This window comes from Thrips palmi, unplaced genomic scaffold (genome assembly GCF_012932325.1).
Source record: "Thrips palmi isolate BJ-2018 unplaced genomic scaffold, TpBJ-2018v1 HiC_scaffold_2, whole genome shotgun sequence".
Lineage (NCBI taxonomy): Eukaryota > Metazoa > Arthropoda > Insecta > Thysanoptera > Thripidae > Thrips > Thrips palmi.
In genome coordinates, this window is record NW_023144629.1 from 1327479 (window position 1) to 1349282 (window position 21804).

General features: G+C 57.0%; 3 protein-coding genes and 1 non-coding gene across 4 annotated transcripts; 2 read left to right on the forward strand and 2 right to left on the reverse strand.

The window, feature by feature from the left end:
- Positions 1-1389: 1389 nt before the first annotated feature.
- Positions 1390-4045, reverse strand: LOC117647231 (erlin-2-B-like). Its single transcript, XM_034388876.1, has 8 exons — positions 3829-4045; positions 3528-3735; positions 3369-3449; positions 3179-3287; positions 2995-3101; positions 2765-2916; positions 2498-2679; positions 1390-2411 (listed from the first exon to the last, which is right to left on the reverse strand). The coding sequence occupies exons 2-8, from the start codon at positions 3633-3635 to the stop codon at positions 2137-2139; spliced, it is 1014 nt and encodes a 337-aa protein (XP_034244767.1). The 5' UTR covers positions 3636-3735; positions 3829-4045; the 3' UTR covers positions 1390-2136.
- Positions 4046-5472: 1427 nt separating this feature from the next.
- LOC117647328 (pro-resilin-like) lies at positions 5473-7476 on the forward strand. Its single transcript, XM_034389048.1, has 3 exons — positions 5473-5484; positions 6438-6584; positions 6984-7476. Exons 1-3 carry the CDS (start codon positions 5473-5475, stop codon positions 7419-7421), a joined length of 597 nt encoding a protein of 198 aa, XP_034244939.1. The 3' UTR covers positions 7422-7476.
- On the forward strand, positions 6839-6910 carry Trnar-ucu. The gene has a single exon. It is a non-coding gene; the product is annotated as a tRNA-Arg (tRNA).
- A 745-nt stretch (positions 7477-8221) lies between the features above and the next one.
- Positions 8222-21177, reverse strand: LOC117646942. Its single transcript, XM_034388328.1, has 18 exons — positions 21056-21177; positions 20802-20981; positions 20288-20487; positions 19172-19458; positions 18808-19098; positions 18340-18495; positions 17090-17296; positions 16356-16780; positions 15865-16049; positions 15415-15556; positions 14847-15313; positions 14542-14718; positions 10319-10786; positions 9908-10240; positions 9382-9643; positions 8940-9086; positions 8720-8870; positions 8222-8643 (listed from the first exon to the last, which is right to left on the reverse strand). Exons 1-18 carry the CDS (start codon positions 21175-21177, stop codon positions 8473-8475), a joined length of 4371 nt encoding a protein of 1456 aa, XP_034244219.1. The 3' UTR covers positions 8222-8472.
- Between the last annotated feature and the right edge of the window lie 627 nt (positions 21178-21804).

A 21804-nucleotide genomic window follows, 5' to 3' on the forward strand; every position in this document is an offset into this window, starting at 1 on the left:
GCAAGGTAGTACGGCTACAGGCACAGGCTTCACCAGCTTCGCGAGCTTCGGCGGCTACGCGCTGCGCCGCGCTCGGCTCAGCTTAGGCAACGTCCGCCGCTTGGCGCCGCCCGGCCGCTCCCCGCGCTTCCGCCTCGTCTTTACTCCCAGTTTCGCGGTGCCGGAGGGGAGGGGGAGGGCGCTGCACAGTGGGTCAGAACACCGGTGGAGGCGGACAAAACTCTAGACGCGTTTTGAGCTCTAGAGTCGCTAAATGGGACTCGAACCGAACGTATGACCCCACCAATGGATTCCTCGTTCGGAGAGCAATCCATTGGTGGGGTCACACGTTCGGGTCGAGGCCTGTTTAGCGACTCTGGAGCTCAAAACGCGTCTAGAGTTTTGGCCGCCTCCACCGGTCTTCTCGCCCACTGTGCGCTGGGGCGCGCCAAAGTCAACGCCTGCAGGCTAGTTATGCCCAAGCGCGTACGCGTGCCACCGGCACCAGACTGATTCCGAGAGTCGCTTTCATCGCTCTGTCTTTCTCTCGCACCCTCACGGCACGCTCCCATGAGAGAGAGAGAGCGCGACGAAAACCACTCTCGGAGTCAGCCTGCAGCGCCGGCCGGCGAAGACGAACCAACGAACCCCAGGAGAAAAGGACAAACAAAGCGCTCGTCTTTGTAACGGTCAGGTTCGAAGCCTCCTAGACATCCTAGACCTCCCGCAGGCTGATTCCGAACAGTGGCGCAGTCTGTCTCTCTCGCACTCATGGGGCGTCCTGCAAGGGTGCGAGAGAGACAGACAGGGCGACGAGACGACGCTTCGGAATCGCTCAGCGCGCCTTGTTTTGGCATGGTTTTAGGGTGGCGCGGTTCCATCGTCAATGACTTGAACTGGCAGGCGGTGATGGAAATGGACGGTCGTTGTCGTTTGGGCTGGGCGTGCCGGGGGCCAATGAGCGCTGACAGTTACTTTACAACAAGACTCCAACTCGAGCGAGCGCGGTGCAAGAGACGAAGAGACAGGGGCGCGTTGCACAGTGGGCCAGAAGACCGGTGGAGCGGCCAAAATTCGAGACGCTTTTTGGGCTCCAGAGTCGCTAAATGGGACTCGAACCGACCGCGTGACCCCACCGATGGATTCCTCGTTCGGAGAGGAATCCATTGGTGGGGTCACACGCTCGGTTCGAGCCCTTTTCAGCGACTCTGGAGCTCAAAACGCGTCTCGAATTTTGGCCGCTCCACCGGTCTTCTGGCCCACTGTGCGTTGGGTTGCCTGAACACGGGGCGCCAACAGCGCGGCCAGCCGTTGGGTTGCCTACTCGCACGGCGCAACACTGTAGACGTGAGTCTTTGAATGAGTACAAGACTTTGTCTATGAGGAGAGGAGGCAAAATGAAAATTCCGCTTTCATTTAAGAAGGAGAGAACTATTATTGTACGACAATCCAATGACAAAGACAAAAAGGCAATCAAGGATCAGGCCTTGTCTATGGGACAAGCAAGTATTTTTTTGTCAAATAACAAAAGGAGTACTTCAAACGATGAAAACTGAAAATTGGCTTACAAATTTTACAAAGAAAATTATCATTATGCGATTAAAAATAAATAAAAAATAATCTAAGGGAGTGAAACTAATTCACAGATGCAGAGAAATTTAACAATTGAGAAGGTAACAAACTTGAGCAAAGTTCAAACAGGGCTAATGAAAAGAAAAGTCATAATACAAAGAACACTTCCGGTGGGAAAGAAACAGACATTTCAATACTAATAAGTTTGTGCGAGACAGGTAAATAGAGGTATATTGATGTACATTAACAAAGAAATTATCACCAGAATTTAAAGAAATTGCACACCTTAACAATATTCTTGCATTCTACAATGCACACATTTAACAAGATTAAAAAAAAAAACCTCAAAGAACAACATTTATGTATGAAGGCGTACCGCCTATTATCTACCTTACCAACCAGATAACTAAGATTTGTAGGACTGAGAAACATAGACAATCACATACACTTGACATACAATGGTCATTCATTCATAACGTTTTGATGAACAGACTTAGGAGCTAAGTTGGTTCATGCATCAAACAGCATTAAAGTAAAATGAAATAATTTTAAAATACATAGAAAAAGCACCCAAGATGAGGAGATTTAAGGTGAAAGCACTTCAGGGTTGATGGTACCTTCTTGGGCTGTGGAGACAGGTTTCTCAGGAACGTCAGTTAATGGCTGATGACCTGTTCCGTGCACAAATAAATTGGGAATATCTGGTCCAAAGTAGATTTTGCTATTGGCAGTCAGTGACTTGTATTTTGTCAACTCAAGGTACTCTGGTGTAAGAAGGAGTTTGTTGGCTTCAGCTTGTTTCTTTAATTGATAAAATTCAGCATCAGACCTGCTCTTCTGACGGTCAATGTGCATTTCATCTGGAACAAAATATCAAACATATAGAATGTTTGGAAAAAAAATGTGCTGAGTGACAAAAAATTGATGGGATTCCACAGATTCTTACCTTCAATTTGAGCCATTCTCTGGAGGGATTCTTTCTCCATAATTTTTTGACCGAAGTGGATTTTTGCAACACTGGCTTCTTTCTCAGCCTCAATAATTGCTTTTTTGCGATCTGTCTCTGCATCTTTCTCAACCAGTTTCTGATGCTGCTCTGAAATGAGTAATTTTGTTTTCTCTCCTTCCCTAATAGCAGAGAAAAATTGGGGTGAAGTAATGATTCAATAAAATTAGAAAAAAGTCCATTTCAGAGATATCATAGGAAACTTACATCTGTTCATAATTTTTCCGAATCATTTCTGGAATTTTGGGCTTGGTCACTCGAACAGCTTGAATGTATAGCCCAGGGGCCATTTCATTCAGATCTCTCTGAAGAGCTGTTTTGAGGTTTTCATCAATCTGGTCAAATAGATCAATGTAAACCTGGGAAAAGAAATGACAAGAATCATAAGACAAAGTTTTGACACAGGATACAACTCTAAATCTTTAAAAGGTTTCTACCTCTTGAAGACTATGAACGCTGCAAAATTGGTTAAGTTCATGATGCACTTTGTTGAAAATTAGTGTTTTGTCATAATCAGCAGTGTAATTCTTCACAATATCAAACACTGAAAAAGAAGAAAAGATTTAACAGAGGATCACCAGAGAGTATGGTGACAGCAAGTAAAGAAACTCGGCAGCTTACCGCTAGATGCACTAAGTATGTTGACAACCTCAATTCGATCAAAGTAAATCATCACACCACCACTGGTTCCACATGGAACGTTTTTAACCTCATCTGTTTGTAATGTTACCTGCAAAACAAATTTTTTTCAAGTTAGATGGATTGGAAGCGAACCTGATGTAATGTGGAAAACACGCAGGCAACAACTCACCTGCACTGATCTGAAGCTAGTAATAAATGGGATCATCATGTGAAATCCTGGTTGACTAGTGTTAGATAATAAAGCTCCACCCTGCAACAAGCAACAACATTTCAGTCATGTTCAAATACGGTCCAAAACCAAAAGCTACGGAAATTCAATTTCTCTCACCCTATAATACACTCCGACGTGTCCTTCCTCCAATTTATGGAGAGAAAAATTAACTAAAAAGGAGAAAATGCCGACGGCCACGGCGATGGCAGCTGCGTTTCCAGCCATTTTCGATGAAATCACCAAAATAATCTAATCTTTGATAATCTGCTCCTCAGGCCGGCGAGGAGGCGGGTCTGGAGGTTAGGGTCCTGCTGGCACTTGAACGCTGCAAAGCAAAACGTGACACTGTGGTGTGATTACTCCAACAATGTGAGGAGAAAACGAGCAGGGAGCACCGGGCGTCGCCGGATGACCTTACCTTTTCCAATCAATACAATGAAAAAAGAATGTTTGTGGACATTAAGGTGGGGCGCCGCGTCTCTGCCCGCTGTCCTGTTGTGAGAGGCCAGGCCGGCCACCACAGGCACGCCGAGAGAAACGTTCGTTGTCGCCGAGGAGAGGCGGGAACGCCGTCGGGGCCACGCAGTTCGAAAACGCCGACGAGGGTTCACGGCGGGCACGCGACCAGGTCCACCGTTTCGCTTGAAAACGGGTTCAGGTTTCGCCTTCCAGTGGCGCGGACGGGCCGAGGGGAGGAAGCGCAGGACGGGCCGCCCGGAAGGGGAGGGGAGGGGGGAGGGAATGCCGAGCAGAGATCCACTCCTCTGGGCGTTCGGCCACGTAGGCCTATGCAAGCACGCACACGCGAGAGGGGTCAGTTTGGAGAGAGGGTGGGGGTTGATGTGCGTCTGCGTCGATGAAAGGCTGTGCCCACCCCCTATCCGATGACCCCACCTAGTCAGTTCATGCAGAAGGACAAGTTATCTGTTGGGGCTTGTGGAGCAGTGTTTACGGAAAGGGTTCTCGGGAAAGACGAAAAAGAGGAGCAAACTTGGCTGTCGCCGACGCGACGGTGGCACTCGACTCGCCCTGCCGAGCCCCGTCGCTCTGGGACACCTCACGAGTGCGAGAGAGACAGAAACAGCCCGCTGTTGCTGCGGTTGCGTGGCCGAGGCGGGCCGAGGCGCGCTAAACGGGCGTCATAGTCGTAGCGGCCCCAGCGCCATGTCATTCGCTGCGATTATTCGACCGAAACACAGACTGATGCCTTCGCTCTGTCTCTGTCGCGCTCATGCAGTGCCAAGCCGGCGTGCGAGAGAGACAGAGCGACGGGTGCAGCGAAGACGGGTCCGCGGCGCCATGTCTTCGACGCCCCCCGAGGCCCGCGCCGCGACGCCTAGGCGACGCCGTGCAACATTAACCAATCCCAGGTCAATTAACTCTCCAGTCATCTGGAGGGGGAGGCTCCCCCCCAACCCCGCGTCCCTCCATTCGCACATTCCGCGAGTTCAAAGCGTAACAGAGTGTTCAGGGTTCGGAATGGCTGCGGTTTATTTTCGCGGTGACGCCGTCACGCGGCGTGCGCCGCTAACGATGCATAATAAACGCATCGCGCTTTGAAAAAAAAATAACTAAATAAAAATAAAATGGACCAAAGAAAGCCCCCTTCCATCGCTTCCCACAGATTCTCCAGTATTCCGCTGGAGCAGGCCCAGTATTCTCTAAAGCTGCATGTCAAAGTTGCAGTGGACTTTGGTTGACTCTAGGACATGTCCACCCACTCCACACTGTAGGTACGTCGTGGGAAGTCTACGTAGTGCCTGCTAGCAGAGCACTGCCTGTTGACTAGTTATCGGGGGTTTCGGAAAGGCTGCTGGTAGGGAAAAGAGGGGGGGGGGGAGGAGGAGAGGGCGTGTCTACCCACCTCTCTGTTTACCCCGTTGATTCCTCAATCTATCCATCACAGAATCGCACCCATCCCGCCCCGCCCCACTACCCATTCCGCCCCGCCCCGCCCCGCCCCGCCCCGCCGCTCCAGTCGGCGCCCCCCGTATATAACGCGAAGGCAGATGCCTCAAGACGACAGATCTCGTTTTCAGGTAGCGCCAAACACAGCGCAGGAATGGCGAATAAGGTGAGTACCGTGGTCGCACCTAAACCAGCTGGGGTTCAAATACTGGCCCGAAGGCAGCAGCGTGATTTTTTTCCCTCACGCCTGAACAACAGTGCAGCTTACGCCTTTCTTGAAGTTCGCTTTGCTTCGCCATTTCCCCGCAGTCAAAATTTTTCATAAGGTAAAAAATTATTTTTTTCTTTAAATTGTTTGTTTTGAAAATTTTAGCTGTACTTGATGAAACCGAGATGACGCTTCTTCTGACACTTAATGCCCGCCTTTCGGCGTGCCGCGGCGACTGGGCGAAGCGCGAGGCGGTGTTTGGCGACACTTGGTGTTGCAGTGTGTCGCCAACGCCCCACGGGGGGCGTGGCGGCGCCTCCAGGCGCTGCAGCACACCAAGCAGTGGCGCAACCGCGATGCACCTCTCAAACTCCGCGACTGTTCTTCCTTTTTTGTGACACCCGTCCTCGTGGCTGCTGCGGCCTTCCGTGTGCTGGCTCGACGCACAGTGGGCCAGAAGACCGGTGGAGGCGGCTAAAACTCTAAACGCGTTTTGAGCTCCAGAGTCGCTAAATAGGCCTCGAACCAAACGTGTGACCCCACCAATGGATTGCTCTCCGAACGAGGAATCCATTGGTGGGGTCACACGCTCGCTTCGAGTCCTGTTTAGCGACTCTGGAGCTCAAAAGGCGTCTAGAGTTTTGGCCGCTCCACCGGTCTTCTGGCCCACTGTGCGACGGCGTGACTGACTGACGGACTTGTTGCAGACGTCCCCGGCGGCGCTGCTGCTGGTGCTGCTGGCGGCGCACGCGGCCATCCCCCTGCCGGCCGTGGAGGCCGCGACGCGGGTGTCGCGGCGGCCGCACCACCACCAGGACCACCAGGACGGCGCCGAGGCCGCGCCGCCCAGCCGGCTGCCCCGGGCGGTGCGCGCGCGCGTCCCCCGGGACGTGCCGGACAACGACGCCGAGGCCACCGAGCTGGAGGCCACCGAGCAGGAGGCCGCGCCGTCGCAGCCCCAGCAGGACTACCAGTACCAGCAGTACCAGGAGCAGCAGCAGGCCCAGGAGGCGCGCCACTTCAGCAGGCTGGCCGACGACAACTACGAGGACGAGCAGGTGGGCCAGGGGCGGATCCAGCGCCGGCGCGAGGGGTGAAAAATAGCACGTTTTGCCTACTTGCAGGGGCCACGCTCGGGCATTTTTTTGTTGTTTTTGTCGGGCTAGATAGCGATAGAGGCGCTCCTCGCAAAGTGAGTCATCCTGCATCGTCCTGGTGACGTCATCGTCTTTCAGCCTTTCAGCGCGGGCCGGGCATTCGCATCGACCCGCGCACCCAAGTGTTGCTAACGCGATTGGCTTCCTGTCACCTAGCCCCGGTGGCGCAGTGGCAGCGCGTTACTCTTCTTAAATAAAGGTCGTAGGTTCAAATCCTACCCGGGGCACTCTTTTTTTTCGTGCAGTTTTTGACGGCAATGATTTTCCGCGTTTTACCGAGGCTTTGCCGTTGCTCTCCAGGACATCGTGTACGACTTCTCGTACGAGGTGAAGGACCCCAACACGGGCAACGACTTCGGGCACCGCCAGAGCCGGTCCGGGGGCCAGACGCAGGGCCAGTACCGCGTGCTGCTGCCTGACGGGCGCATGCAGGTGGTGGACTACGTGTCGGACCGCGACGGCTTTCGGCCCAACATCCGCTACGAGGACGTCGGCGTGCCCGTGTTCGCCGGCACCGAGAACCACGAGCAGTTCGCGGACGGCACCAACCACTTCGAGCAGGAGCACGGGCCGGGCTCGGGCAGCGCATCCGCGCCACTGGCAGAGGGCTCGGCGCAGGGCCCCAGCCCCGACGAGGTGCGGCGGCGGCGGAGGAGGAGGGCCGTGGCACCTCTCGCTGCCCCCAGACCCCACGCCCAGCCCCACGGCCAGCACGCCGGCAAGCAGCGCCAACGATGAGCAGCAACAACCACCCCACCGACCATAGGACCACCAAACGGCAATGCGCGGGCAAACAAACAAAAAAAATCACAAAATAAAGCATAAATTTTCAAAGTAGCACGGAGTCTGAGTCCCACAGCGTCTGACTGAATGACTGAAGCAACACCAAGTTTTGGGTTTATCTTTTTATTGATCTTTTTAATAGTTCGTTTTTTTCAGCATGTTGGTCACATACATACACAGTCCCTTGGTTCTCCCTCACGAATAAGGACACATAATAGCTACACATACAAAAATATATAAAAAAAACGTAATCTAATATTATTAACATTATCATATCATTATCATAAAACTTATGACGGCGATGACACTACATTTATAAAATGTGTTCCAACACCCGAAAAGGATTATGTTACGATCTGTGGCTGAGGATGGCACTCGGTGTCCACAAAAAAAAAAAAAAATCTTCGTTACAACGATTTGCAACGCGTTAAGCTTTCAATGGAAAGCGGGTCCAAGTCACTGAAGGTGCCGAGGCTCGAACACTGTCTCAATGGTCTCCTTCACAAAGAGTGGTAACTATAGCGCACAAGGAGCTGTGGGGGGAAAGCGAAATCCCGGGGTTTCAAGAGTCTTCTAACCGTCGACGTAAGGGGAGATCTTTTTGAGGACAGAAAGGGGGAGAGGAGAGGGTTGTGGAGGGGGAAAGGGGGGTTGTGGAGGGGGAAGGGGGTTGTGGGAGGGGGAATGGGGGGTTGTGGGAGGGGGAAAGGGGGCTTGTGGGAGGGGGGAAGGGGGGTTGTGGAGGGGGAAGGGGGTTGTGGAGAGGGAAGGGGGTGGGAAGGGGATGGGACGGGGGAGAGGAAGGGGCAGGGGCAGTGTAGGGGAGTGGGGAGGGAGAAGGGGAGGGACACCAAAATGAAAGAGGACTGATTCAGAAAACTAGGCTGCCTGTCCCTCCCCTCCTTCGCGTTTTCGCGTTATACGTTTACTATCACCGTCTTCTTGGCTCCTTCGCCTCTTCGTCAGGTAGTCAGGTACAGGGTGGTGGCGGTGGTGGCCGGCCGGCTCATCGCTGCAGGCGCTGCAGGGCGTCGTCCTCGCCCAGGGCGTGCTTGGGGGCGGCGCGCAGCAGGAAGGCACACTGCACGCGGCAGACGTCGTCCGCCAGCAGGGCGCGCAGGTCCGTGCTCTCCGTCAGCTGCACGCAGTTGGTGACGCGCAGCGACTGGCAGACGGGCTGCGGGGACGACGGGGCACTCTTAGAACCGCGACGACGACCACTGGGCACTTTACTCTACTGCCACCCTACTCACCCCTTCCCGGGTGCAGGAGCACTGCACGCAGGGTGACAGCTTGGCGGAGTCGCCGACGGGGATCTCGAGGCGGCCCACGTTACACGTAGGCCGCTCCACCCACTCGCTCAGGTCCATGGCGGGGATGTCGGCGCACGTCACCAGCGGGTTGCTGCAACCGCCAAGGCGTCAGAGAGAGGCAGAGACAGGCGGATCGACCGATCGACCACAGTGGACTCACAGGAAGGGGTCCGGGAGGTCGAACACGTTGCGCTGGATCCTGTCGATGCGGTCCAGGTTGTTGCACACGACCCTCGCCAACGAGGTCTGCCGGATCTCCGTGAGCTGTCCCTCCGTGAACCGGAGCAGCGGGTCGGAGGTCTCGTACCTGCGGCAAGCGGCACAGTCAGCCCTTGTCTCTGTCGCACTCACGGGGCGCCAGAGGACCGGTGGAGGCGGCCAAAACTCTAGACGCGTTTTGAGCTCCAGAGTCGCTAAGCAGGACTCCAACCGAACGTGTGACCCCACCAATGGATTGCTCTCCGAACGAGGAATCCATTGATGGGGTCACACGTTCGATTCGAGTCCTGTTTAGCACCTCTGGAGCTCAAAACGCGTCTTCGGCCGCCGGCGCCGGTCTCCTGGCCCACTGTGCGCAGGGAGTGCGTGAACCTCTTCCTCACCAGAATCGGTCGCAGCGCCGCAGCCGGGAGAACTGTCCGCCCACGATGCAGGCGAACGTCTTGCCGATGACGCCGCCGGGCAGCGGGTACTCGCTGATGCCGCCCGGGAACAGGTCGATGTCGTCGGGGCTGGCGTACAGGCTGCGCAGCACCTCCACCTGCTCGGGGGGCATGTCGCCCCTCAGGTCGTCGAACGTCTTGGCGCGCGTCAGGTTGCACAGCTCGCGGTAGTTGTTGTAGCCGGGCACGCCGTGGTCGCGGGCTGAAAACAAACCACGATAATTTTTTTAAGGACATGGAAGTTTTTTAAAAACTAACATTTTTCCAAAGAACATTAGCATTTTTTAAAAATACAGAAACATTTTTTAAAAATACATAAACATTTTTTTAAAACATCAACATTTTTCAAAAAAACATTAAATTTTTTTAAAACGACATAACAATTTTTTTTTCAGACATTACAAAAATGTCCAAAAAATTCAAACTGATGATTATTTTTGTTTGGCAAGTGCCACCGCGCTCTCACCGCGCTGCATGTTGATGGCCACCAGGTCGAACCCGGAGAAGGGCCTGTAGGGGCGGCGGTGCTCGAACAGGTGGTTGGTGACCTCGGTGGTGATGAACTGGTCCAGGGTCTGCATGGGCGTGCTGACGAGCCCCCGCACGATCTCGTCCACCATGCCGGGCTGCAGGATGACGTCCGAGTTGAAGAAGTGGTCGCGCAGGCGGACGGGCGGCTCCACGGTGCGGTAGTTGACGTCCTTGCGGACGAAGTGCGGCTGCAGCAGGCTGTGTCCGAAGCGGAAGGCCGCGGAGGAGAACTCGTTGACCAGCGTGGCGTCGCAGCTAGGGTCGTATCCTGCGGCACGCGTTCAAGTTCCAGTCGAGAGATTAGAGACGTAGGGTGGAAAGTAATGAAGTGTGTTCCGGAACGTACCGTCGTAGTAGCCCTCGCTCTGCAGCTTGAGGCCGAAGCGCTCGGCGCCGGGGAAGCCCAGGATGCGTGGCAGCCACTCGTTGAAGGCGATGTGCTGGAACTGGGCGGTGACGATGCGACGCGCCTCCTGGTACAGCGTCTCGTCCGACCAGTGCGGGTTGATCTGCTCCAGGCGCTCGGCCACCACGTTGTGCTCGCGCAGCCACAGCGTGTGCATGGTGGTGAGGCCGGGCTGCTCGCTGGAGCGCGGGTCGCCGGCGAAGAAGCACAGCCCCGACGGCGCCTTGCACTCGGGGTGGTTGTTGATCTGCGGAAGCAGCGGCTTGAGGCCACGGCCCGCCGGGTGCTGCGTCACGTTGAGCCGGCCGCCGCCCGGCGCGCGCAGGGACTGCGCCGTGCAGGGGTCCGAGCCGTACATGAAGGAGCCGTCGATGTAGGCCGTCAGCTGGTTCAGCTGCTCGCGGTGGCCTGGAACCGAATGGGACCCAAATCAGGAGGCTGCCACTTCTCGCCGTGCGCGAATTCTCCTAAAATTCCTGAATTTTCTGATTTTATTTGCGTTTTTCCTCAGAGTGCGGACATTGTATTGGGCTTTCCGGATGATTATCGGTGTGGTTGCGATTAGCTGCGATAGCGCAGCGATAAGGCCCGACCTAGCACATCCGGCGCAACGCCAAACTCACAGTGTACTGTACAGCCCCCCTTCCCCACCTTGCCCCTTCCCTTTCCGCGACCATCGCGCCCGTCTCCCTCCTCGAGTGAGTCATCCTGGTCGCGTCCGCGGGCTGGACCAAAGACTTCCCCGTGCGACGACTGCACTCTATGTGAGCCCCGGTGGCGCAGTTGGTCAGCGCGTTATACACATCGCAAATAATGGTCGTAGGTTCGAATCCTACCCGGGGTACTTCTTTTTCGTCCGCTGTTTGTTGGCGTGCGCTCCGCTCCTGGTCGCCAAGTGAGTCATTGCGATGACGTCATTGATCTGTTTCGGCACTGGGCCACAGAGGGCGCGACCGTCGAGGTTTGGCTGTTTGATTCATCGACCGACGACGGCGGGCCGAAAGTGAACACAGAGCGATGCGGCGACTACCACAAGCCCCGGTGGCGCAGTTGGCAGCGCGTTATACACTTCGCAAATAATGGTCGTAGGTTCGAATCCTACCCGGGGTACTTTTTGTTGTGTTTTTTTAGGGCGCGACCGTCGACGTTTGGCTGTTTGATTCATCGACCGACGGCGACGGGCCGAAAGTGAACACAGAGCGATACGATGGTTTCCACAAGCCCCGGTGGCGCAGTTGGCAGCGCGTTATACACTTCGCAAATAATGGTCGTAGGTTCGAATTCTACCCCGGGGTACTTTTTTTCCGTGCATACGTATATAATTTTTCTATGAATTTTGAACCACTTGCTATGTGGGCATGAGTTACGCGCGATTCTGGAGGCGAGGCTAGCGGCCATCAGGTTGTGTCACGTTATTGCGCAATAGCAGAATGTTAAAATGTTCAAGTGTCCCAGGTTATTTGTTCAAATTTCATGCCTGTGAACACAGATAGGCTTTCATTTCTCACAATTTTATGAATAAAATCACAAAAAACTGTAAAAAACAACAATAAAAAGTACCCCGGGTAGGATTCGAACCTACGACCATTATTTCAGACTTGTATAACGCGCTGCCAACTGCGCCACCGGGGCTGGGTGATGGCGGGGGAGTCGCAGGCCAATTTGACGTTGTTCCGGCGAGTCGGCGTGGGCCGGGTATTCCCCCCCGCTGTGGCGCGCTCCGCCGGCGGAGCGGCCAGGCTGGCGCGGCCGTCCAGGATGAGTCACTTTGGCTCGACGCGAAGCAGAAGTGTACCGACTGCGTGAGGTCTCTCCACCACAAGCCCCGGTGGCGCAGTTGGCAGCGCGTTATACAAGTCTGAAATAATGGTCGTAGGTTCGAATCCTACCCGGGGTATTCCTTTTTTTCCGCGTTTTTCTGGTTTTTAGCAGATGATACCTTCACTCTTGAAACACACTTAAAACTACTATACACATGAAGGTGTCAGCGTGCTTTTACTCTCGAGTGCAGAAACCAAGCGCGTATCCTAACAATATAATAGGGGCTGGCTGCCGGGGCGGGCTGGTGTGTCTAGCCGGCTGGCGGTGAGGCGCAGCCTGCGCGGAATTCGACAATCCCTCCGCGGTACAGCGCCAGCGGCACCGGGCGTCAACAATGGTACATTGACAATCCCTCCCCGCCTGACACGGCGCGGAATATCGCGCAACAATGCCACATGCCATAGCTCGGCACGGCTACCAACACCGGCTAGCTTGCTCGGGCCTGTGTATTCAATTGGCCTTGTTTCATACACAATTTTAAATACTATCTTTGGATTGAGCTTTTGTTTGCCGTATACGGCTTTTGGTCTGCCTCATACGGTTTTTGATTTGCCGCATACGGTTTTTTGTTTGCCGTATACGGCTTTTGGTCTGCCTCATACGGTTTTTGATTTGCCGCATACGGTTTTTTGTTTGCCGTATACGGCTTTTGGTCTGCCTCATACGGTTTTTGATTTGCCGCATACGGTTTTTTGTTTGCCGTATACGGCTTTTGGTCTGCCTCATACGGTTTTTGATTTGCCGCATACGGTTTTTTGTTTGCGTATACGGCTTTTGGTCTGCCTCATACGGTTTTTGATTTGCCGCATACGGTTTTTTGTTTGCCGTATACGGCTTTTGGTCTGCCTCATACGGTTTTTGATTTTCCGCATACGGTTTTTTGTTTGCCGTATACGGCTTTTGGTCTGCCTCATACGGTTTTTGATTTGCCGCATACGGTTTTTTGTTTGCCGTATACGGCTTTTGGTCTGCCTCATACGGTTTTTGATTTGCCTCATACGGTTTTTTGTTTGCCGCATACGGTTTTTTGTTTGCCGTATACGGCTTTTGGTCTGCCTCATACGGTTTTTGATTTGCCGCATACGGTTTTTTGTTTGCGTATACGGCTTTTGGTCTGCCTCATACGGTTTTTGATTTGCCGCATACGGTTTTTTGTTTGCGTATACGGCTTTTGGTCTGCCTCATACGGTTTTTGATTTGCCGCATACGGTTTTTTGTTTGCCGCATACGGTTTTTTGTTTGCCGTATACGGCTTTTGGTCTGCCTCATACGGTTTTTGATTTGCCGCATACGGTTTTTTGTTTGCCGTATACGGCTTTTGGTCTGCCTCATACGGTTTTTGATTTGCCGCATACGGTTTTTTGTTTGCGTATACGGCTTTTGGTCTGCCTCATACGGTTTTTGATTTGCCGCATACGGTTTTTTGTTTGCGTATACGGCTTTTGGTCTGCCTCATACGGTTTTTGATTTGCCGCATACGGTTTTTTGTTTGCCGTATACGGCTTTTGGTCTGCCTCATACGGTTTTTGATTTGCCGCATACGGTTTTTTGTTTGCCGTATACGGCTTTTGGTCTGCCTCATACGGTTTTTGATTTGCCGCATACCGTTTTTTGTTTGCGTATACGGCTTTTGGTCTGCCTCATACGGTTTTTGATTTTCCGCATACGGTTTTTTGTTTGCCGTATACGGCTTTTGGTCTGCCTCATACGGTTTTTGATTTGCCGCATACGGTTTTTTGTTTGCCGTATACGGCTTTTGGTCTGCCTCATACGGTTTTTGATTTGCCGCATACGGTTTTTTGTTTGCCGTATACGGCTTTTGGTCTGCCTCATACGGTTTTTGATTTGCCGCATACGGTTTTTAGCAGATGATACCTTCACCACACTTGAAACATACTTAAAAATACTGTACACATGAAGGTGTCAGCGTGCTTTTACTCTCGAGTCCAGAAACCAAGCCCGTATCCTAACAATATAATAGGGGCTGGCCGCCGGGGCGGGCTGGTGTGTCTGGCTGGCTGGCTGGCTGGCGGTGAGGCGCAGCCTGCGCGGACGTCTCAAAGGGTGGGTGACTCGGGCAGACCTCGGCTCTGCTCAGCTCGTGCCGGCTTCGGCGCCAGCTCGGCCTCGTTCGTTGAATGAGATTTTAAGAACCATTTTCGGAATGAGCCCATACTAATGAGCCCAAAAGAAAACCAAACGAGTATCATCTGCTTTCATTAACGTTCGTTGAATGAGATTTTTTTTCTGTTATTACTGGTAATCGCGTTGTGCAAGTTGTGCAATCATGACAAAAATCTCTGAATTACGAGACGAAGTGAGAAGCGTGAGGTGAGCCTTACCGAGCGTGAGCTGTCCGGGGGTGGAGCGGGTGACGGGCAGGCAGAGCGGGTGTCCGGACGCGTTGCGCGACGGGTAGAAGGGGTCGTCGTCCGGGATGGGGATGGGGAAGCACAGCGGGTGCACGGTGCGGGCCGAGTCGCAGGGCCGGCACACCAGCACGCCGTCGCCGACGTGGGCTGCGGAGCAGGACAGACACTTTAAAACCGTGACAATGAACGATTTTAGGAGAAATTGGGTTTCATTTTGGCTTTTTTGTCCTCATCATCTGCGAGGTAAATACGTGAAAGAAGAGGGCCTCACTCACCCTGGTACACGGGGGTGTTGGTGAGGTCGTGGTCCATGATCTGCGCGAACTGCATGACGATGAGGGCGTAGCGCACGTGGGGGTAGCTGGTGTTGGGGTGCATGTTGAAGGACACGAGGCGCGGGCTGGGCAGCTGCTGCCCCGTCACGGACTTTTGGCGCGGCGCGCCCACGCCGTCGGCGTAGTGCGGCGCCAGGAGGCGGTTGAAGGCGCGCAGGCTCTTGCCCTGGTGCGGGTGCCGCATGTTGTTGCACCAGCCGGTGTAGCTGCGGTAGCGGCGGCTGGGGTCGCACGGCAGGCTCAGCTCGTCGCAGGACTCGTCGCGCGGCCAGGCCAGCGACTGCGAGACGTCCACCGTGGACAGGGCGGACAGCAGCTGCTGCAGCTGCTGCACGTCCTCCGGGGCGCCCGACGAGCCGCGTCGCGTGAACGGCACGCTGGCGCCGCCCTCCACGTCCTGGAGGTGCCTGCGCAGGCGAAGCGAGCCGTCAGTGCAGCAAAAGGACTGCCAACTCCGGCCAACTCGCCTTTCTGGCAAAACGACGACCGCCACTTGCACTGCGCTTACCCCTCAAGGAAGCCGCTGACGAATCTGGCCGTGGCGAACTCCAGCACGAGGGAGGTGTTGGCGATGGACAGGGCCTGGCGGCGGGGCCGGGAGAAGCCCAGCAGGTTGACGCCCTCCTGGGAGTTGGGGTCCACGAGGCGGCCTGCAACGGGACAGTCAGTCAGTTAGGTCAGTCAGGGCAAAAAGCGCCTGCGGAACGGAGGGCGGGCCACCACGCGGAACAGCGCAGCTCGGCGGGCCTGCCCACCCTCTTGACCGCAGGCTGAACGCCGCCGGAGGCGGTACAACCCTCTCTCTCTCTCTCTCTCTCTCTCTCTCTCTCTCTCTCTCTCTCTCTCCCCTCTCTCTCTCCCTCTCTCTCTCCTCTCTCTCTCTCTCTCTCTCTCTCTCCTCTCTCTCCTCTCTCTCTCTCTCTCTCTCTCTCTCTCTCTCTCTCTCTCTCGCACTCACGCTGGCGCCACAGCTGGCGCTCGGCCTCGTGCACGTCGTCCACCCTGCGGTGCGCCTGGGCCAGGGCGTCCTCCAGCAGCGTGCGGTTGACGAGCGTGAAGGGCAGCGCGTAGGGCCGCTCGGCGCGCCACGCGTCCAGCGGCACGCGCCGGATCACCTCGCCGTCGCAGGGCGCCTCGTAGTTCCTGGAACCCATCGCGTCGGTCAGCGAGTGGAGGGAAATGAGAGGGGAAATGAAGCACAGTGGACCAGAAGACCGGTAGAGGCGGTCAAAACTCTAGACGCGTTTTGAGCTCCAGAGTCGCTAAACAGGACTCGAACGGAACGTGACCCCACCAATGGATTCCTCGTTCGGAGAGCAATCCATTGGTGGGGTCACACGCTCGGTTCGAGTCCTGGTTGGCGACTCTGGAGCTCAAAACGCGTCTAGAGTTTTGGCCGCCTCCGCCGGCCTTCTGGCAAATCCACTGTGTGAAGGCGGCGGTGCTCACAGGAAGGGGTCGGCGGCGATGAAGGCGTTGGGCTGCACGTGGCTCACGCCCGCGTTGTCGCACAGCAGCCTGGCCAGCGACGCGCCGCGCACGGCGTGCAGCTGCGCCGCGGTCAGCGACGACGGCGGCAGGTCGTTCTCGTACCAGAAGCGGTCGCCGCGGCGCAGGTAGTGGAACTGGCGGCCCAGCAGGCAGGTGAGCGTGGGCCCCAGCAGCGCGCCGGGCGACGGGTACTCGGACAGCGCGGCCGGCAGCAGGTCCACGTCGCTCACGTTGGCGTACACGGAGCGCAGCGCGTTCACCGCCTCCACGCCCATGCGCGGCTCCAGGTCGTGGAAGGACCGCGGCCGGCTGGCCTCGCCGCCGCAGAAGGCCACCCAGTCCCCGTAAGGCGGCAGGCCGTGGTCGCGGCCTTGCTGGATCAGCTGCGGGGCAGAGGGCGCAGGTTCAAGTCTCGGCGGGGCACAGTGGGCCAGAAGACCGGTGGAGGCGGCCAAAACTCGAGACGCGTTTTGAGCCCCAGACTCGCTTAACAGGACTCGAACCGAACGTGTGACCCCACCAATGGGTTCCTCGTTCGGAGAGCAATCCATTAGTGGGGTCACACGTTCGGTTCGAGCCCCATTTAGCGACTCTGGAGCTCAAAACGCGTCTAGAGTTTTGGCCGCCTCCACCGGTCTTCTGGCCCACTGTGGGGGGCTTCCGTTTCGTTCGCTTTCGTGGTGTGGTCTTACCTGCGCGGCGAGGTCGAGGCCGGGCCCGGGCTGGCCGGGCGCTTGGAACAGCGAGTTGGTCATGATGGAGCTGATGTGCGAGTCGGGCTGCTGCGCGCGGTCCCGGAGCAGGCCGCGCATCAGGCCGGCCAGCGCCCCGCGGGTGTGCAGGCCGAAGGGCGCGTAGAACGAGGCGGCCAGCGACGCCTCGCGGACCTTGCCGCCGGACTGCAACGAGACACACCGACAACGTGACGAACCGCGCCGCCAAGCCGCCAAGCCGTCGCTACCCCCGCCGGGCCGGCGTGGAGTAGCGACGCGGCAGGCTGCCTCCGGCTAGCGCAGCGGTTCCCAACCTTTTTCGGTTCGCGACCCCAAATTTGTAGCCAAAAATTTCCGCGACCCCCAGGAAAGATTTTGCGACCCCACGCGACCCCTACTTTAACATGCCTTTGATACAAAGTGCGATAATCCGGCTTAGTTTGGAAGCAGTATTGTCTCAAAGTTGATCAAAACGGTCACAATGTCTGTGAAAAATCGTGTTTTGGGCCGACTTTAAGCATCTACTGCGTATGATCCGAGGCGGTATTTCGTCCTCCCTCAACGGGCAATTGGTCTTTGGACCTTCCTTTTGCGTGCCTTTGTCACGGAAAGCGATTATCTGCCTTAGTTTGGGAGCAGTATCGCCGCAAAGTTGATCAATGCACGATTTTTCAGACATTTGTGACCGTTTTGATCAACTTTGCGGCAATACTGCTCCCAAACTAAGCCAGATAATCGCACTCCGTAACAAAGGCATGCAAAAGGAAGGTTCAAAGACCAATTGCCCGTTGAGGGAGGACGACATACCGCCTCGGATCAGACGCAGTAGATGCTTAAAGTCGGCCCAAAACACGATTTTTCACAGACATTTGTGACCGTTTTGATCAACTTTGTGGCAATACTGCTCCCAAACTAAGGCAGATAATCGCACTCCGTAACAAAGGCATGCAAAAGGAAGGTTCAAAGACCAATTGCCCGTTGAGGGAGGACGACATACCGCCTCGGATCAGACGCAGTAGATGCTTAAAGTCGGCCCAAAACACGATTTTTCACAGACATTTGTGACCGTTTTGATCAACTTTGAGACAATACTGCTTCCAAACCATGCCGGATTATCGCACTTTGTATCAAAGGGCGCTAGCGCGTCGCTCCGTCTCACGGAAGCGTGCGAGGGAGACGAAGCGACGCCCTGCTCGGGAGCAGCCTCCGGGGGCAAGAGGAAACCTCACCTTGTCGTACTCCGTCATGCTGCGCGGCATGAGCGTGGCCGAGTACCACAGCGCCGCCGCCGCCACCACGTTGGCCACGCTGGGGTTGAGGTCGATGTCGTAGCCGGAGTAGAAGCCCGACTTCATGGGCCGCAGCCCGTAGTCGTCCAGGGCGGTCTGCGAAACGGCAGAGGGCCTCGTTCGTTAGCTCGCAGTCACGTCTCACAGTGTTTCACAGTGTGTCGCAGTGGCGCACAGTGGACCAGAAGACCGGTGGAGGCGGCCGAAGTTCTAGACGCGTTCTGAGCTCCAGAGTCGCTAAATCGGACTCGAATCGAACGTGTGACCCCACCAATGGGTTCCTCGTTCGGAGAACAATCCATTGGTGGGGTCACACGTTCGGTTCGAGTGACTCTGGAGCTCGAAACGCGTCCAGAGTTTTGGCCGCCTGCCCCGGTCTTCTGGCCCACTGTGTGGCGGTGCGCGTACCTGGCCCAGGAGCACGGGCAGGAACTCGCTGTACGTGATGTGCTGCAGCTCGGCGGCCACGACGCGCCGCGCCTCCTGGAACAGGGTCTCGTCGGCCCAGTGCGGGTTGATGACGCCCAGCTCGCGCGCCACGCGGTTGTGTTCGCGCACCAGCACGGTGTGCATGCCCGCCACGCCGAGGTGCTCGTTGGCGCGCATGTCGCCCGCCAGGAAGCAGCGGTGCTTGCCGCGGTTGGCGCGGCAGTCGTCGCGCACGTCGTCGGACGGCATCAGGGGGCCGTCGGGGCCGGGCTGGAAAGATTCACGTTCACATTCAGGTTCGGCCATTTCGGCGGTCAAGTTTCGTAAATTCTAAATCCTCTACCTGCGTGCGCAGCAGGCCGCCGCGGAGCTCACGCAGACGCAGCGCCATCTCGCGGGAGGAGCCGTAGATGGCGGAGCCGTCCAGGAAGGAGGTGGCCTGGTTGAGCTGCTCGCGGGGGCCCAGGGTGCAGCCGGTGCGGGGCGCCGCGGCGGACCGCGCGTACTCCTGGCACCGCTCCCGCTCGGGACTGAACACGGGGTCGTCGTCAGGCAGCCGGATGGGGAAGCACTCGGGGTGGAACTCGCTGAAGTCCACGCCGCAGCACTTGATGGGGCGCCCGCCGAAGCCTGCCGAACCGGGAAACGTCAACGTCGACGTGGTTTTGCTGTCACCTCCCCAAGCCTCCCATGCCACAAGTTTTCCAGTGTGTGAATGACGTCACGCTCATTGCGGCGGCCATATAGTTTTACAGCGGCCTCCTTGGCACCGCCGTGCTTGTCGACGCCCAGGCCGAGGCCCAGGCAGTAGCAGCACGCGCGGCACACTGCGAATGGACGTATCTTCGCGTGCGGCCGACGCAGCTGCGCGGTCCTTCTGCTGCAGTGGCTGCTGCAGTCGCTCCGTCTCTCTCCCACTCCCGGGCCGCGGGGCCGCGCGGCAGTGCGAGAGGGAGAGAGACGGAGCGGCACTGTGACAATGTAGTGCTGCGTGACTGGCGGCGTGACTTGGCGCCGTGTCGCGTGTGGTGGTCACCTTCGCCCGCTGACCCCGCGGCCGGCGCCGGGGAGGGGGAGGTGCACATTTTTCTAGGTGTCCGCCCCGCCGCGTTACAAACGGTAGTACGCCGAACACCACACACTGTGGGCCAGAAGACCGGTGCGGTGGAGGCGGCCAAAAGTCTAGACGCGTTTTGAGCTCCAGAGTCGCTAAACAGGACTCGAACCGAACGTGTGACCCCACCAATGGATTCCTCGTTCGGAGAGCAACCCATTGGTGGGGTCACACGTTTGGTTCGAGGCCCATTTAGCGACTCTGGAGCTCAAAACGAATCTGGAGTTTTGGCCGCCTCCGCCGGTCTTCTGGCCCACAGTGCCCCGCCGCGTTACAAACGGTAGTACGCCAAACACCACAGTTCATTCACAACTTTGCGTTTTGTGTCGAGGAGGACGGCCTTACCGCCCATCTGCGGCGTGTGCGCCAGGTCGTGCGCCAGCAGGTCGGCCCACACGGGCAGCAGGGTGACGACGTGGAGGTGCGGCCGGTCCGAGTCCCGGTGCACGGCCAGCGACACGGAGCGCGCCGACGGCAGGCCGCCCACCGCGCCGCGGGGCAGCGACACGCCGTCGGAGTACTGCGGGGACAGGAAGCGCGAGTACCTGCCGCCGGAAACGATCCAAAAGTCAAAACACGGGCAAGGCAAGGCGAAACAGTCTGAGCAGTCACAGTGGGCCAGAAGACCGGCGGAGGCGGCCAAAACTCTAGACGCGTTTTGAGCTCCAGAGTCGCTAAATGGGACTCGAATCGAACGTGTGACCCCACCAATGGATTGCTCTCCGAACGAGGAATCCATTGATGGGGTCACACGTGCGGTTCGAGTCCTGTTTAGCGACTCGGAGCTCAAAACGCGTATAGAGTTTTGGCCGCCTCCACCGGTCTTCTGGCCCACTGTGGCAGTGCGCTGTGTACGCACCGCGTGTTGGCCGCGCCCCACAGTGGTCGCTGCACGTTGTTGCAGTGGCCCGAGTAGGCGCGGTACTTCCTCGGCGGGCAGGGCGCCTCGCGCGGCAGCGGGCAGCCGCGGCCCAGCGTCGTGTTGGTCACGTCCATGGACGGCCCGCCCAGCCGCACTTGGTCGGGGGACAGCTCCAGCCTGCGGGTCCAAATCGAATCCATTAGAACGGGGCGGAGTGTGAGTGGCGGTCACTGGAGCGCGGGGGTACTCACGCCTGCGCCATGTACTTGGTGGCCTCCTCGGCGACCAGCGCGACGTGCGTCAGGTTGTGGGCCGCGTCGTTGGCGGAGTGCGACGCCGCCATGAACCAGGCCGGCGTGCCGGGGGACGGCATCACGCCTGCGCGTCAAAAGAAACACGTTCGTTGAGAGCGGAAGCCGCGGGAGTGTGACGCACACCGGGGTGGGGCCAAAACCCGGTGGTTGGCCCCGGCCCAAATCCGGTCGCCGTTTGAGCCCCAAACCAAATGGGCTCCCCGAACGGGGAATCCATGGGGGGACCCCACCTGTTTCCCTCTCCAAAAAACGCGGAGTTTTGGGGTCCGGGTCTTCTGGTGGGGAGCCCCGGGGGGTTTGCGACTCGGGCCCCAAAAGGTCTCAAAGCGGTTGCCCGGGGGCCTCCCCCCGCTGAGGGCCCCCCGCACCCCGGCGGGGACTCCCATGGCGACGGGGGCCGGGCTCCAGGGCCCTCGAAGGCGGGGTAAAGGGGGCGGTCCGCCCGGCGTGGGGCCCGGCAGCACCTGGCACGGGGATCTCCGGCATGGCGACGTGGCCAGCGGGCAGTCAGCGGCCCACACGCTCCACGGCGGGGGTCATAGTCTTCCCAAAGTCGCGCGCGCGGCGTGGCGGCGGCCACCACCAAAAGCACTCCCAAAAGCATGGGTTTTGGGTCGACACCCCTTTTGCCACAAGTCGTCACCCCGACGTGTCAACCCCCTCGGCGAAGATCCACCACACTACAA